A 14,622-nucleotide genomic window follows, 5' to 3' on the forward strand; every position below is an offset into this window, starting at 1 on the left:
ATCACAAATCAAGAAAGTGATCTGTAATTCATCCCTTCCAGCATGACTGATACTTCAGGCTTTGGGTTCCATGGCAGTAGCTATCATACTTGTTCTGCTGGTCAGTTTCCATATGAGAATTCTTTAGTAGGCTCTGTCGACTCAGTGGTCCATTCTTCAACATCCATTATCCATGCCAGTCAAGATAACTCAAGCATGCAAAAGATGTCTTCTGTGGTGGATTCATTCATATCAGCTCCACAAAGGCCATTCCTTTGTTCTTCCCCTCCCCAGGCCATAGTGGCCATGGATGGCTGCCAGATCAGGTGTGCGGGGGGGGGGGGTGGGGTTACTGCTTGGGAAGGACAGTCCAAGGCACATGGTCCCCTTTAGAGGCCAGGACACATATCAGTGTCATGGAGATGAGAGCTGTCCTGCTAACATTACAGGCCTTTCAAGACATTTTCCCATCCTGGGCAATTGAGATTCAGAAGGACAACATGTCGGTAGTCTGGTGCAAACAGGGGGAAAGCAAATCTTATCCTCTTTTCTGAAAATCTATGAGATTGATGCAATGGGTGATCTCTTCTAATTGCTTTGTAATAATGCACATTCCAGAGAAATCCAACATGCTTGTGGATAAATTAAGCAAGTCCATTCTGATATCTCATGAGTGGTCTTTCTCAGTGTCAGTTTGGTGGAGAAAATTGTCCGTCAATGGGGCTAGCCGTGCTGCGATCTTTTTGCTTCTCCCATCAACAACTAATGCAGCAAGTTCTTTGCCTGACCCCCCCCCCCACTGGGGGCGTCACCGAGAGATGCTCAGGTTCACAAGTTGCCCCCCCCCAGTCTCCTTTATTTATGCCTTTCCACCCTTGCCACTAATTCTGAAGTTTCTTCAGAGAGCAGCTTGGTTGAAGAGCACAGTTATCCTCACTGTACCCTTCTGGGCCTCACCTTCTACATCCACCTGGATTCTGGATCCAATTCTAGACCTTCTGTCTCACCAACAGGTATGACTCACCCAGATATATCAAGCCTCAAGCTGACCGCATGGTTTCTCCAGTTCCACTGAATGCGAGACAGCCCAGGCTGTCCTCTCCCATCTTATCACATTTTGTTATCTTGCCATAAGGCTTCCACTAGAAAGATCTATAAGAGTAAATGGAAAAGATTTGTCTTTTAGGCCCTCAGCCAAGACTTGTACCCCTTTTTAGCACTTGTTCCAGTAATCCTTGAATTCTTAGATTCAATTTTCAATGAAGGAGCTAGTTTCTCAACAATTAAAGTTAATTTGGCTGCCATTTCTAATTTTCACCTGGCGAAAAATAACTCTGTCTTAGTTTCTTCTAAACTGTGCAAGGCTTTTCTCAAGAGAGCCCTTCTGCTTAGACATTCATTAAAAGATCCTACTCCACTCCCGTTTAACATAGTGGGAACATTTCACAGTTAATGCCACTTGAATGGATTATGTTTACTTACTTAGTTATTTTTTATATTGGACCTTCAAACGAGTGTACATGTTTGGTGAAGATTTCTGTATCTTTGCAATTCACAAAACTTTATGGAACAGCTTGAGGCAGTTGTAACTGGCACATAGTTCCTCAGAATCCACTAATTAGATTCACATTAACAGAATGCTGAAGAAGTTTCTCACTTAGCACATTGGCTTTGCTGCCCTTTCCTGGTACGTTAGTCACTAAATGTTTTGCCATAAATTCAAGCTGCACTGGAAAGGATTCCTTCATAATTTTATTTTTGAGAAACACATCTGAGCCACTATCTCCTTTGCAGATACGGTTATGTGATGAAGTGTTGATTTACACCTTGTTTGCATTTCATTAACATGAATGTGAATTGAACAAATATATTTCTTCACTTAAAATATTCATATACTGAAAAAAACGTGACCAATTGTGGCACATGCAACCTTTAAAGGGTACGTGTGTCTTTTGGCCCCACACTCACTTTGTAAAAACATGGTCATGTTAAACATAAGCACATTCATCAGTTTGTGAGATGTGTGTGGCAAACTGAGGAGCTCTGCTGCATATCTGGAATATAAAATTATGAAGGAAGCCTCAAAGGTTCAGTATTACTCTACCGTTATTAATCAGTGTAATGCCTGATGACAAAAGCTATGACCACATTTGAGTGGAAGATGCTGTCAAACATGTCTAGAGACTAAATTTAGCACATCAATTGTTTCTCAATAAATTATATTTAAATGTGTTGATGCATTTTTAAAATGAATAGTGTGCTGTTTTTAGAAAATGGTATTCTGTTTTAATTATATTTTAACATTGTCTTTATGTAAATGTTTTCATATTTAATTTTCACCAGGAATACAGAACAAGACCAGATCAGAAGGCAGTGGGCAACAAAAGGTAGCACCTAGGTCAGAAGTTACTGATCAGCCCAAGAGTTCTGTACCTCCCACAAAGCCAAATTGTATTCCTTCTCACAAAGCAACTGAGTAAGTAAACTGTTTGCCTGAACATATATAATATGAAATGAGAAGCTACATACGTCTAGTCTCATCTGAACTGTGCACAGACCGTTTGCCTACAGATTTGGTTACTAGTTTTGTCAGAAAAAAATAAAAATAAAAAAACAGCATTGGTTAGACAAGATTACATCAAGAAAAGCCTTGGAAGTAGTTTATAATTTAATTTTGCAGATACATGTACTAATTAATTCTGGTTCCACATATAACCAATTAGACACAGTGCAGCACCTGGAAAACTACATCAGTTTTTCTAATCAAAGCAGTTTTGCCTGCAGCAAATCTGTTTGTATTACACTGAATTCAGAACACACACACACACACACACACACACACACACACACACACACACACACACACACACACACACACACACATGCTTAATGTGGTTGATAAGCTGTAAAGTCAACATCGTTTTTTTTTTTTTGACACACTTTGATTGTCAAAACAGATTGCCTTCAGGTGTGCAAGATGGCTTAGCCTCCAGGTGAAAGGAAATATGCTCTTTCTAGGGGTATTGTGCAATTTCAGATTTAGTGTATATAATTAGTGGGGAGAGTGCCAAAGAAGTTCCCCTCTGCAGGAAACGGTGTGTTATCTGTACATGTTCTGAGGTTATGTGTCTGAGCATGCGAGATGACAGGTCAATGCTTTTTCTGATTTTTGTGTGTTTACATTAGCGACATCCTCATTTGCTTTAGATTATTTTAAGTGTATTTGCATACTTTCATATATATATATATATATATATATATATATATATATATATATATATATACACACACACACACACACACACACGCACATATATGTATGTCTTTATATGAATAAACACACATATTGTCATCATCATTATCATCGCAGCATTTTACTACAAATATTAGATGGAGCTTATGACATGCTTTTGCAGCATGTTTTCTATATTTTGGACTTATGCCAAAATGTTAAGATCTTCTTGGCAAACTTTCATTTCATTCTAATGTCCAGTAGTGACTGGCATATTCAGACTTTAGGTTCACATTAGTTTAGTGACTAGCTTTTGAACTCAGAATCATTAACTCGGGTATTACTCCTCCTCCTCACTAACTTAATTTTTCATCATTTTTAAATGTTTTTCTGTTGAGGATCCAATTTGTAAAATGCTCTTTAGGAAGCAGATACTATTGTGTGACAGGCATACCTTTTTTTTTTTTTTTTGGTGTCCTCATCGTACCATTGCCCCATGTTCACGCTGGGTATAGCAGCCATCCACCTCCCCATTGTTCCTCAGGTATTGTTGGGGGGGACTGGTCATGGATCCTAAGGGTGTCCTGGGGTCTCAGCCATCTGTATTACCATTTTTTTCTATTTTATATACCTTACCCACTCCCTTTCTTCTCCCACCGTGCTCTTCAATTATGTCTGAAAGCAGCTCCCCTCTTTTGACCACACTTCCCTTTAGGGAGCATCATCAATAAGCATACCCATCCATCCCTGCTACTCCGTCAGTTACACAAGCTGTTTATTCCACCCAGGTCACCTGGGCCGTAGTCAACATTTTATCCCAAAGCACCTCTAGAGTGGCCAAGTGGCATACGTTGTTTTTGATCTACATGTACTCAAGACTGAAGCACTTTTTGCTTGGAAGTATTTACATAGGTCATAGGTATTTTTCTACCACATGTAGACTTCAGAGAATTTTTCCTTGGTAGGGAACAATTGCTGGTGGTGTGGTGAGGAAGAGGGAAGTAACTGGGAACATGTTTTTTGGGAGTATAACAAGTTGGCAGAATTTAAAAAAATCTCTGCAGAATTCTCTATGAGAAATGTTGGAGAAACAAATGGCTATAACTAAGTGAATTATTATTTGCTGGGACACATGATATGAATTGCCTTGACATTAAGTTTAATGCTATTGCCTACCCAAAAAGCAATTACTAGAAAGTGGAAAAGAATATCTAAACTAAATGTAATTGAAGTGCTGAATATTGTAAAATAAAAGAACTGAGAACTGGAGGTGAGAAGGAGCAAACTACATAGGAATAAACTGAATTTGTGGGAACAGTGCATCCAGGATATATTCAGGATGAGGAGTGAGGTTTAAGGGATGACATGAATTGAGCAATTTATGTAATGTTTGAGTGGGCAAAAATTGATAACAAATAAAACATGTATTTAATGATAATGTGGTTTGTTTCTTTTATATTAATGTATGTGTGTCTGTGTCTTATGTGCTAATTTAATAAGGTGTTTAAAAATAAATTGCAGCACTCTAGCTCCTTGTCACTTCCATTGCTTCAGGAAGTCTTTGAGAGGGAAAAAGACCTTAGAAATTGTTTTTTGATGAAAAACAAACTAAAAACAGTGGTCAAATTTGGAAAAGAAATGAACTAAAGAACTCTCAGCAGTCATATGAAGTCTTGTGTTATTAATGATGAAAGCACGCAATTGTATTATTGTTTTGGATTTTGGTTAAGTCATTGTTTGCTCCTCATATATTTTTTTGGCTTGCTGGCCAGTTTTTTGACGAAAGCTGTGTGTTCTTGATAGAAAACTTATCAGAATATTAGCCATATGTGTGAAGTTGCTGTTATTTGTCACATGTACTTCTTCTCTCTCCTCATAGTCTTCCTACAAGTCTAAGAGATATATCAAGAATAAAGATTGTAGGCTTTTGAGAAAACAGTTAAGAAAATAAGCAAGAGCATGCAAGCTTAGTCCTGTTACTCTTTTGATGGTGTACAGATAATAGGGCTTCAGTTCAGCTTCTGAATCAGTTTGGGATCCCTTCCAAAATCCCATGATTGTGTCTGTCTGTGTGTGTGTGTGTGTGTGTGTGTGTGTGTGTGTGTGTGTGTGTGTGTGTGTGTGTGTGTGTGTGTGTGTGTGTGTGCACGCCCACATGTGTCTGAATCAACTGCTCAAATGCCATCTCAAGACCAAATGTCCCCCCCACTGTTGGCCCCACAAGCTTCAGTCCTGTAACAGTTTTTTTTTAATCCATTGGACACTGCATACAGGAAGATGGCCAAGAGAATATTTTTCTTTCCTTTGTCTCTTACCCTTCTCTGAAGGGAAGAAAGTGATACAGACAGGTCTTGCTGTGTGAGGAATTATTTTGTAAGTATTCTGTGTATGAACATTTTATTTATTTGTTTTATTTTATTACTCTTTCATTACTGGGTAAATAGACTGGTCATTTGACACTTTAAAGCCACAACCCCCTCTCCAGTAGTAGAAACATAAACTATATACATGCATGAGTGTTGCCTCAGCTGTGATATAATGTGTCCTGGTGGGTGACCCCTATTATCTTTAAAAAAAAAATGGTCTTGCCCATAAGCATAAGTTAAAAAAAAATGTTCAGTTCTCCCACTACGCTCATAGTAAATAGGACACGCGTAGCAGACCCATGTCCTGTTACGTATGCAGTCTGTTCTAAGCATTTGCAATCAGTTGTCCCTATTATCTAATTGCACTTGCAATCAGCTGTCCCTGTCATCTGGTCACAAGTACTTTCCTGCCAGTTTCTGATATGACTAGAAACGTATTTGCGGGAGTTCAGATGAGTGACTGCCCTAGATCAGTTATTTATATCAGTTTATTCTGGCACTAGCAGGGAAAAACAGATAGAGATGTGGGAAGTAATAGCAGTAGACACTCCCCTCAGCAGAATATAGACGTTTTTTAATTTTATTTTTAATGTGAGCAAGATTGGGACTGAGAGATGGGGATATACCTCTCAATTGTTTCTGATTTCACCTTGTATTTTGGCTTACTAGTACATTTTTGTTTTTCTGGCAATTAGTTACATTTACTAAATAATGACAAATATTTGATTTTCAGACACCATAGAAAATACATGCTAATGCAAAACCTGTTGTTCTAGCAACTTTGAACAATATTTAAATTCTGTTTCTGTGTTTGGGGCGGTTGGGCATAGCTCTCAACTGTCCTTAATGCTGCAGAATGTTTCTGATTTTGTCAAGTTCTTTTCCTGTGTAACATTTGTGGTTTTCTGGCAAATTGTGTACTGCAGTCACTAAATAAGAGCAGACATTTCATTTTCAAACTTTATATCCTTCAGAAAATGCATGCTTATGCAAAACCTGTTATTCTAGTAAAGTTCTTATAGGTTCATAGGCAATTACTAAGCTAATGGCTCAAGAGTCCTTACAGGTCTAGACAGTTTACCCAAATTTTACTCAATTTTCTATCTTTAGGAGAAAGATAACAAGGGTCAGCAAGTGGGGTTTTGACAAATTTTACAAATGCCTCTGTCCATAACACACATGGGTACTACCCCATGAGTGAATTTGCAATTTCCCATCCACTGGTCCAGATTGAGCTTGAAGATGGTCAGGAAAGGGCTCTGCTTCACCTAAATAGGAAGCCTATTCCAGAAGAGGGGCGGCATCTGGGTTACATATCTGTCTCTATCATGATCTGTTCATGTCAGAGCTCAAGTTTAGATCTTTAGAGCAGGTAACCCTGGTGTAGTTAGTTTTGCAAATATGCAAAATTTCCATCAGGGCTGGGTTGGAGACTGCCTTGTAGGTCACGCACAGATCACCCCTCAGTAATCAGTAGGAAACTGAATACAGTGATAGAGCTTTTAATCAGTCGTGGTATGACATGTTGGTTATACCCTGTATTTTTTTTGGTGAGAATTCTCTGAGGATGGTCCAACTGTTGCAGGTGCATGGCAAGGTACATGCCAAATGGGGCATTGTACTTGACTATTGGTGTGATGAGGGTCAAGTACAGTGGTACTATGACATCCTTAGATCTGGATGCCATGCTTCTACTTATAAGCTGATCCACATAGAAAGATTTTCTCACCACCATAGACTCATGGTGGTCAAAGTTCAGATTACTATCTATCTGAGTACCCAGATCTGTCACCACTGGGTCCACTTTTAGGGGGGTGTTATCAGTGTTACAATTTGCAGGGGTATTTGATTTCCCAAAGGGTGTTATTATGCACTTTTTCACATTGACTCTGACGCCAATCATTAGTCTGTGGCAGACCTTTCTATAGGATATTAGCATCATTTAGGGAGTCAGTGATTATTACCCCAACTTGCAGTTATCAGCAGGCCTGGTCAGCCAAAGGCCATCTACATTTGACTTGACATCTGAGAAGTATATCTTGAACAGGAGGAAGCCCAGCACTGAGCTTTATGGTTCTCCATTGGTGACTGGCCTCTTGCTAGATGTGGATTCCCCACTCTAGCAACATGTGTCCTATCTGTGAGCCATTTGGATATCCATCTGGAGACGTAGCAGTTTATGCACAGTTTTGTGAGTTTATCTATAATACCCAAGTGGGTATTGTGTCAAATGCCTTGGCCAGGTCAAGGCAGGTGGTATGCAGTGTCTTTTCCTCATACATTGCCTTGGTGACCTTGTCAAAGGAGTCTACCAGACTGAGCAGGCAGGACCTGTCTTTGATGAAGCTGAGCTGGGTTGAGTCTAGAGTCTGGAGATTTCTTATGTCATTGTTAATCTGGTCCATGATTGTCCTTTCTATAGCCTTGCATATGAAGCTAGTCAGACTTGTTTCCTTGGTCAGTTGATGGTTCCCCCTTGTACAGAGCGAAAAAGGTAAAGAATCACTGACCCAGGAGGGACTTGAACCACAATCCCCAGCTCCAAAGGCTGATGCCTTATCCATTAGGCTACAGAGCTGATTCTAAGTATGTAAGAGCAATATTTTAAATCTTTGCCTGGCTTTTGGTTTTTATCCCTCATCATTTTTTGGATTTGTCCCTCATTCTTCAGTGAAGAGTTGCAGAGCTATGGATGGGGTGTGTGTGGGTAGGTCCATGTAGTAGTATTGAAATACATTAGCGTCAGTTGTCTACTGTTTTTAGCAATCACAGCTGCTTGTCAGAAGTGGTTGTCTGTTTGGAGATGGCAGCACACCTCCCAGTTGTACTGCATTAAAAAAAAATGTTCATCAGTTTGCGAATTTGTGGATGTTAAGACTTCCATTTTCTATGTTTCACATTGAAAGGATCTGTCACATATTACGTTTTATGACTTTTTTTCATTGTTATGATTTTGATATGTTTAAACAAATAGCCATGGCAAATAATATTGAATCATATTATTTCATCAAAAAAATTTTTATAAGAATACAATTATTGTATTTATCACACTGTGGGCTTCCTAGGTGAAGTTGTAAGTAAATGTTCCATGTTTTGTCCATTTGTTCCACATTGCCAAGAAGTAATGTTTTGTTACCTATTTTAGAAATAGAGGACTAAAATCTGTGGGCAGTTGTTGGTGGAAGAAAGCAAATGGCAGGTTGAGGCTGATCGCATAAAGTGCATTGGTGTGGCTTGGCGATGGTGGGTGTGGTCCAAGATTAGTGTCTTCAAGTTCTAAGTTTAAAATATGTTACTATGGTAGGGATTTTACTTTTTTCTGGCAGGAAACCAGATAGATTTGTGAGCAGTAGTAATGATACATGTTGTCTATGGCACAACACACGTTTATTTTGTGTTTTGTAACTAATAGCTTATTGTTAGTACTTAAAATTATATAATGAAATGTGAAAGAGTGATAGAGATTTAGCCTTTCAAAGACTAGACAGCCCCCAGTGGCTTTTGTTCATGTGCCTTTACTGACACAGTCTGATTCACCTTGACTCTGACGCCAATCATTAGTCTGTGGCAGACTTTTCTATAGGATATCATCATCATTTGGGGAGTCAGTGATTGCCCCAACTTGCAGTTATCAGCAGACTTGGTCAGCCAAAGGCCATCTACATTTGACTTGACATCTGAGAAGTATATCTTGAACAGGAGGAAGCCCAGCACTGAGCCCTATGGTTCTCCATTGGTGACTGGCCTCTTGGTTTTCACCAGTGGTGCTGTTGTGAAGTTCTGTTCAGTACTGTGAGTACAGTAATGGACTAAATACTATTTTACTGTGTTGTCATTACAACAGAAGTTAAAATCCAATTTATATCTTCTGGATAGTGATTTTTTTGTCACTGGGCATATGACCCCCCTCCCAGTTTAGTCTCATGTGAGCTGCATTACAAAAAAGATGAAGTTGTGTGTGTCTTACAACTAGAACAACCAGCTAGGTGCATTTTGTATCAGAGGGTCGCAATACATTAGTCTGTGAAAATTGCCATAGTAGTTTGTACAGTTACAGAAAAACATTGCTTTATTTCTAGGCAGCACCAGCAGTCTAATGAAACCATTTGGATGTTCTTGTTTTGCCAATTTGTTTGCAATAAATTTTGCATTTTTTTGCAAGCAAATAAACAGTATGTATCAGAATCATATTATCTGTGTGGTCTTATGAAATAAGAACAAACAACAGGGCTCTTTTCTTATGAAAAAAGTAGTATTTTCTGTCATTTTTATATGTTACAGCAAAGCTCTCATCTCTTACTTGTTCTGAAAGGCATTTCTGCATTTGAGATTCTTTTGTCTACTTTCCATGAAGGGTATTAGGCTGTGCAAAACAAAATGAAAGTGGGACTAACAAGGGGTCTTGTCATGAACATTTTCATAAAAACATACCGCAGCAGTACAGAAATTTGTCATTTGAAACTAATGGTGAAATTTGGATCAGGTTAGCCTTTGTAAATTGACAGTGTTAAGTTTTAGAGTATTGCAAGGTAACTGACGTTGCTGACATTTAAAGTTTCAGTCTGTTTTGGATATTAACATATTCAGTATTTTATGCTCCAGTCATCTATACTGCCCCGTTTTTGATATTTGGCCTTTTGACTTTGGTCTTTCTGCAGTTAGGCTTTTGGTATTTGAGCTTTAGCAGAGCTCTCACTAAACTGCTATTCATTGAATAAAAAGCCAAGTGACTAATCCCTCTCCTGTTACAGTCTGTGTGTGCTTTATTTTAACTGTTCTTTTGTATAACATTGTTTTATGCAGGGGGTGGCTCGTGCTATTGGACTGCCGGTCTGCAGCCCTCCCACCTAGAAAAACAAAGAAAAAAAAAGTCTGTGAAACAAAAAATCCACTCAGACTGCCTTTAAAGGCAGTCCGGATGCAGAGAAAGAGGTACCCAGCAACCTGTGCTGTAGGATACCCAGGAATCTGTGCGGCCGACGACCGCACAGAACAGAGGAGCTCCGGACTGCTCCCCTTGCAGACAGGGCCAATGAGGAGTGAGCTGAGAGCTCTTTCTCAGCTCTCGCGGGGACTTCGCTGAGCGGGCGTCGTGCAGATGGATTCTGTTGGTCGCTGCTGGCTGGATTATGTGGCTTCACTGGCTGGATGTCATGCAGATGGATTCTGTGGCTTCGGACATGTTCTGTTGGTCGGTCGCTGGCTGCAGAGGTAGGTGAAGACTGGTGTGTGTGTGTGTGTGTGTGTGTGTGTGTGTGTGTGTGTGTGTGTGTGTGTGTGTGTGTGTGTGTGTGTGTGTATATGTATGTGGTTGCTTACTTGTTGATCAGTTAACGTAGAAAGTTATTTCCTTATTTGTGTAGCTCTTCTGGTTGTAATGAGGTTGCTTATAGAAATGTGACAGAAGGGATTATGGTAAAAAGTGGAACGTTACACATTAGAACAAAAATGCATATGAACAGTGAAAAAACTCTTCTTAGCTGTATGAAATTGAATCAGTGTGAAAAGAGCAGAAGGGGAAATATGAACGACAAAGTAACGTAACGCTTCAGTTATTTGTTTTGATAAACCACTACCAAACTAGATGCTGATATTGTAAGAATGGCTAGCAGTATTAAACAATTTAAAGCTAGATACAGGATTACATGATTACACAGATACAATTTATATGGATTGCTAGTTATGCTGAGCAGTTAAGAAGGCACTGGAGTTCAAGATAAGAGAGCATGCATACAAAATGGTGGAATACTTATATTATTAAAAGGGAAGGTATGAAAAGCATTTCAAAATGCAGTCAACAGACTACCAATCAGTGGCCGAAATATGTAGGTGCTACTTTTAAATGGTAAAACACTAAGCCTTTATAAATGCTACATCAAAAATGTTACTCAGCTAAACATTATGAATTCTGGGTTAAAACAACAAAGCAAAAAAAAAATGTCATAAGATAAACAGCAAAACAAACTAGCTTAAATGGTAATTCCTGCCTCATGATTGCAAGCAGTGTTGCATTGTTATTTAATAACAGACATTCCACTGAAACAACAGGTTGTTGAGAAGGCACAATGTCACTCTTGGATATCCATTTTCTTATGTTACAAGGCGTGCTTTATAAATTAATTTGCAACCCAGATTTCTAGAATTTTATTTTATTTACATGTGGTTCTAACTGTGGCTTCAACATATGCATTATGTCACCCATTTCTGATTTAGCATTGTATCCCTACTGAACATCCAATTGTGAAATTTAAATTAATGAGCAGTGGGTGAAAGTCCAGCTATAGCTAAAATTACATGTTTCTGTATTTTGATAGTTGTGGGAATTAAAATATTCAAGGTCCAAATTTACCTTTAGCAATTCCCTCATCAGGTGTAAAGATAGTATTGTGGTCCACTTCACTTGAAGGATAGTTTTCATTAGTGGCATGTGTTCCAAATGTCACCAAAAGCCTTGATGATGTTCTCCTTTGCAAGGTTTTCAGGGGTACAGTGGTTTTGGAATTCCCAGCAGTGTAGTTAGCTGGTTCATCTTCATGGATGCCTGTTGCTAAAGGTTGAGTAGGTACTGGTCAGTAGCTGAACATTTTTCTTCAAGAGCTATGGCAGATTTCACTAATCTCTGATTATAGTTTACTAAAGTCTTAAATGATTTGTCCATCTTAAACTGGAGACACTGCAGGCATGACTTCAGTAGAAACAAGAAAAGTTCCCCAACATAAGAATAGTTTCTCAAAGCAACCGTCCCTACTGTAGTGAGCGTGTCTGTATGTAAAATGCCCCAGATGGCTAGACTCAAACCCTGCACTTTGCAAACAGGTAGCAACAGCTTGAATTCCCTACCCACCACCACTTGTAAAATTTTTGCTTCATATTTGTGGTTATTTGGATTTTTAATAATGACAGGCATTTGAATTTCAGACTTCATGTTCTTCAGGAAGTGCATTGGTAACACAAAACCTTTTATTCTAGCAATGTTCTGTTTATAAAATTAATATTTGAAGTTCGTCACTATTTTGGGGGCTGTATTCCTCCATTATTGCCTTTGTCCAGGTTTTTTGTGCTGATAGTTTGAGAGCTATGATGAGAACTGAATTCAGTGAATATGTTTAGGGAGCTGTATTCCCCCATTATTGGCTTTGTCTAGGTGTTTTGTGCTAAGAGGTTGAGAGCTATGGTGAGAACTGAATTTCCTAAATGATAGCCATTTAAGTTTCAGTCTACCTGTCTTTCAAGAAACAGGTGATTTGGCATAGTGGTGTGTTTCTCTGACTGTAGTGCACAGGGTTCAAGACATTGGTAATGAAATGCATGGTGGTAACAAAATATTTTGTTCTAGCAACTTTACAAAATTATGCAAGCAATGTTTAAAATGTGTCCTTAGCTTTTCAGCTTTTGCCCCCCCCCCCCCGCCAATACATTTTGGCTTTTTCCAGATTTCTTGTGCTTCAAAGTTGAGAGATACAGTTGAGTGTCAAATGGATTTTACAAGGAGCTGAGAGCTTGAAGAGAAGTTTAATGCTGCTTATGTTGAGTTTGCTTGTATTAATAGCACAACAGGTAGTGTACTTGCTTTTTATGCAGAAAGCTGTGGGTTTTACTCCCACAGTATATAGATGCATTGCTGATACTGTACTGTATTGTACTTTTAAAGGGGATATATGCTGCAGTCCTAACAGTGTTCTCTTTGGCAGAGATACCTAGTAACAATGAACCTGTTATCAGTTTGCCATCCATTCTCTATTGCAATATTGCTAGCTTATCATTTTGTTTATTGTACCATAGGCAATTTACTCCTCAATGGCAACAGGTACTTTATTTATCGATGAAACAATGAAATATAAAGTTATTTGCTAGCAGCAACCTCTTATTAGTTACAGATCTCTTTAATGTGGAATTATTTAGATTACCTTTACTTCTGCAGAGATTGTGCATATTTACTGCCACTGGTGGACTGTAGAAGTCGGAGTAGACTTTTATGATGGAAATGTTCTGAACTGGGCAGTTTTGTCATTATTAGTGCATAAATTTTGTTTTATTGTTTACTGGAAAAATGTTCAAAACAATAAATTTAAAATGGCCTCTAACAGCTGTGCTGTATTATACGAGGAATATAATTTAATACAATCAAGAAGGTGTATCAAAGAACACATGTATGTTTCCTGTGCAAGGGGCCTATGATTTGAAAACAGCCCAAAGTTAATCTTTAAAGGGACAATCCCAGTGTTTAAAATTCGGGTCCGAATTACAGATAACCAAAGCAACGCCCACTTAGCACGTCACTCACATTCCCAACCACAGTGTCATTTTTCTTTTAAATATCCTGTGCCTGTTCAGTTCCAGTCTTGTTTTAACTCCCAGTGTCAACTGCCTTTTGGATTTGCGTTCCTATCATTTGAGTCAGACTGACATTTCAAACTTAAAGGGGTCAATCCAAGTATTAAGAACTCTGAATTAAAACTGGACAAAGTAACACCCACTTTCCATTATGTTACGAACATTCCTGCCTACGACTACATATCCAGATATTAGTCTTTTTTTTTTTTTAGGTGCCTGAAAGAGCCAAGCTTTAGCTTTGTTTTCATAATTTTCAATAAGACTTGGCACATAAATCAGACTTCCAAACTTATTTACTTATTTTCATTCCTCCTAAAAAAGTGTAAGATGTTTGTCACTGTGCTCTTACTTCGTTACAGTCCACTACCGGTAATGCGATAGCGTAATTGCGATATCGCAATTGCGGTAACGCTTTTTTTTTATTTTATTACAAGCATGCAAAACTGTGTATTAAAATAGTTTATTATACATAAATATGTTGGTACTGCTGTGGGGGGTGATATTCTCCCAGCAAACATCATGCAATTTGAAAGGCTTGTCAGCACTATTTAAAAAAAAAAAAAGACATTAATTTCTTGGAATGCAGGTCAGTGATATACGTTTCCCTTCATATTGCTGGTGCCTCGAAGAAACGTGAGAAAATCTAGAGAAAGAGAGTAGTACAATGAAGGAAGGACAAGTGCCAGACAGTATGTTTTAAAGTAAATATTT

The 14,622-nt window shown here is 38.6% G+C and overlaps 1 protein-coding gene across 3 annotated transcripts in view; it reads left to right on the forward strand.

Moving 5' to 3' along the window:
• DZIP1 (DAZ interacting zinc finger protein 1) overlaps window positions 1–14,622 on the forward strand; it is a 1,252,063-nt gene that overhangs the window by 990,337 nt on the left and 247,104 nt on the right. For all 3 annotated transcript variants that reach the window (XM_044072991.1, XM_044072990.1, XM_044072992.1), the window contains exon 15: window positions 2,323–2,455. In XM_044072991.1, coding sequence (XP_043928926.1) covers window positions 2,323–2,455 — 133 coding nt within the window. The remainder of the gene's footprint in view (window positions 1–2,322; window positions 2,456–14,622) is intronic.

Source organism: Protopterus annectens, chromosome 5.part1 (assembly GCF_019279795.1).
Source record: "Protopterus annectens isolate FY-2018-M chromosome 5.part1, PAN1.0, whole genome shotgun sequence".
NCBI lineage: Eukaryota > Metazoa > Chordata > Ceratodontiformes > Protopteridae > Protopterus > Protopterus annectens.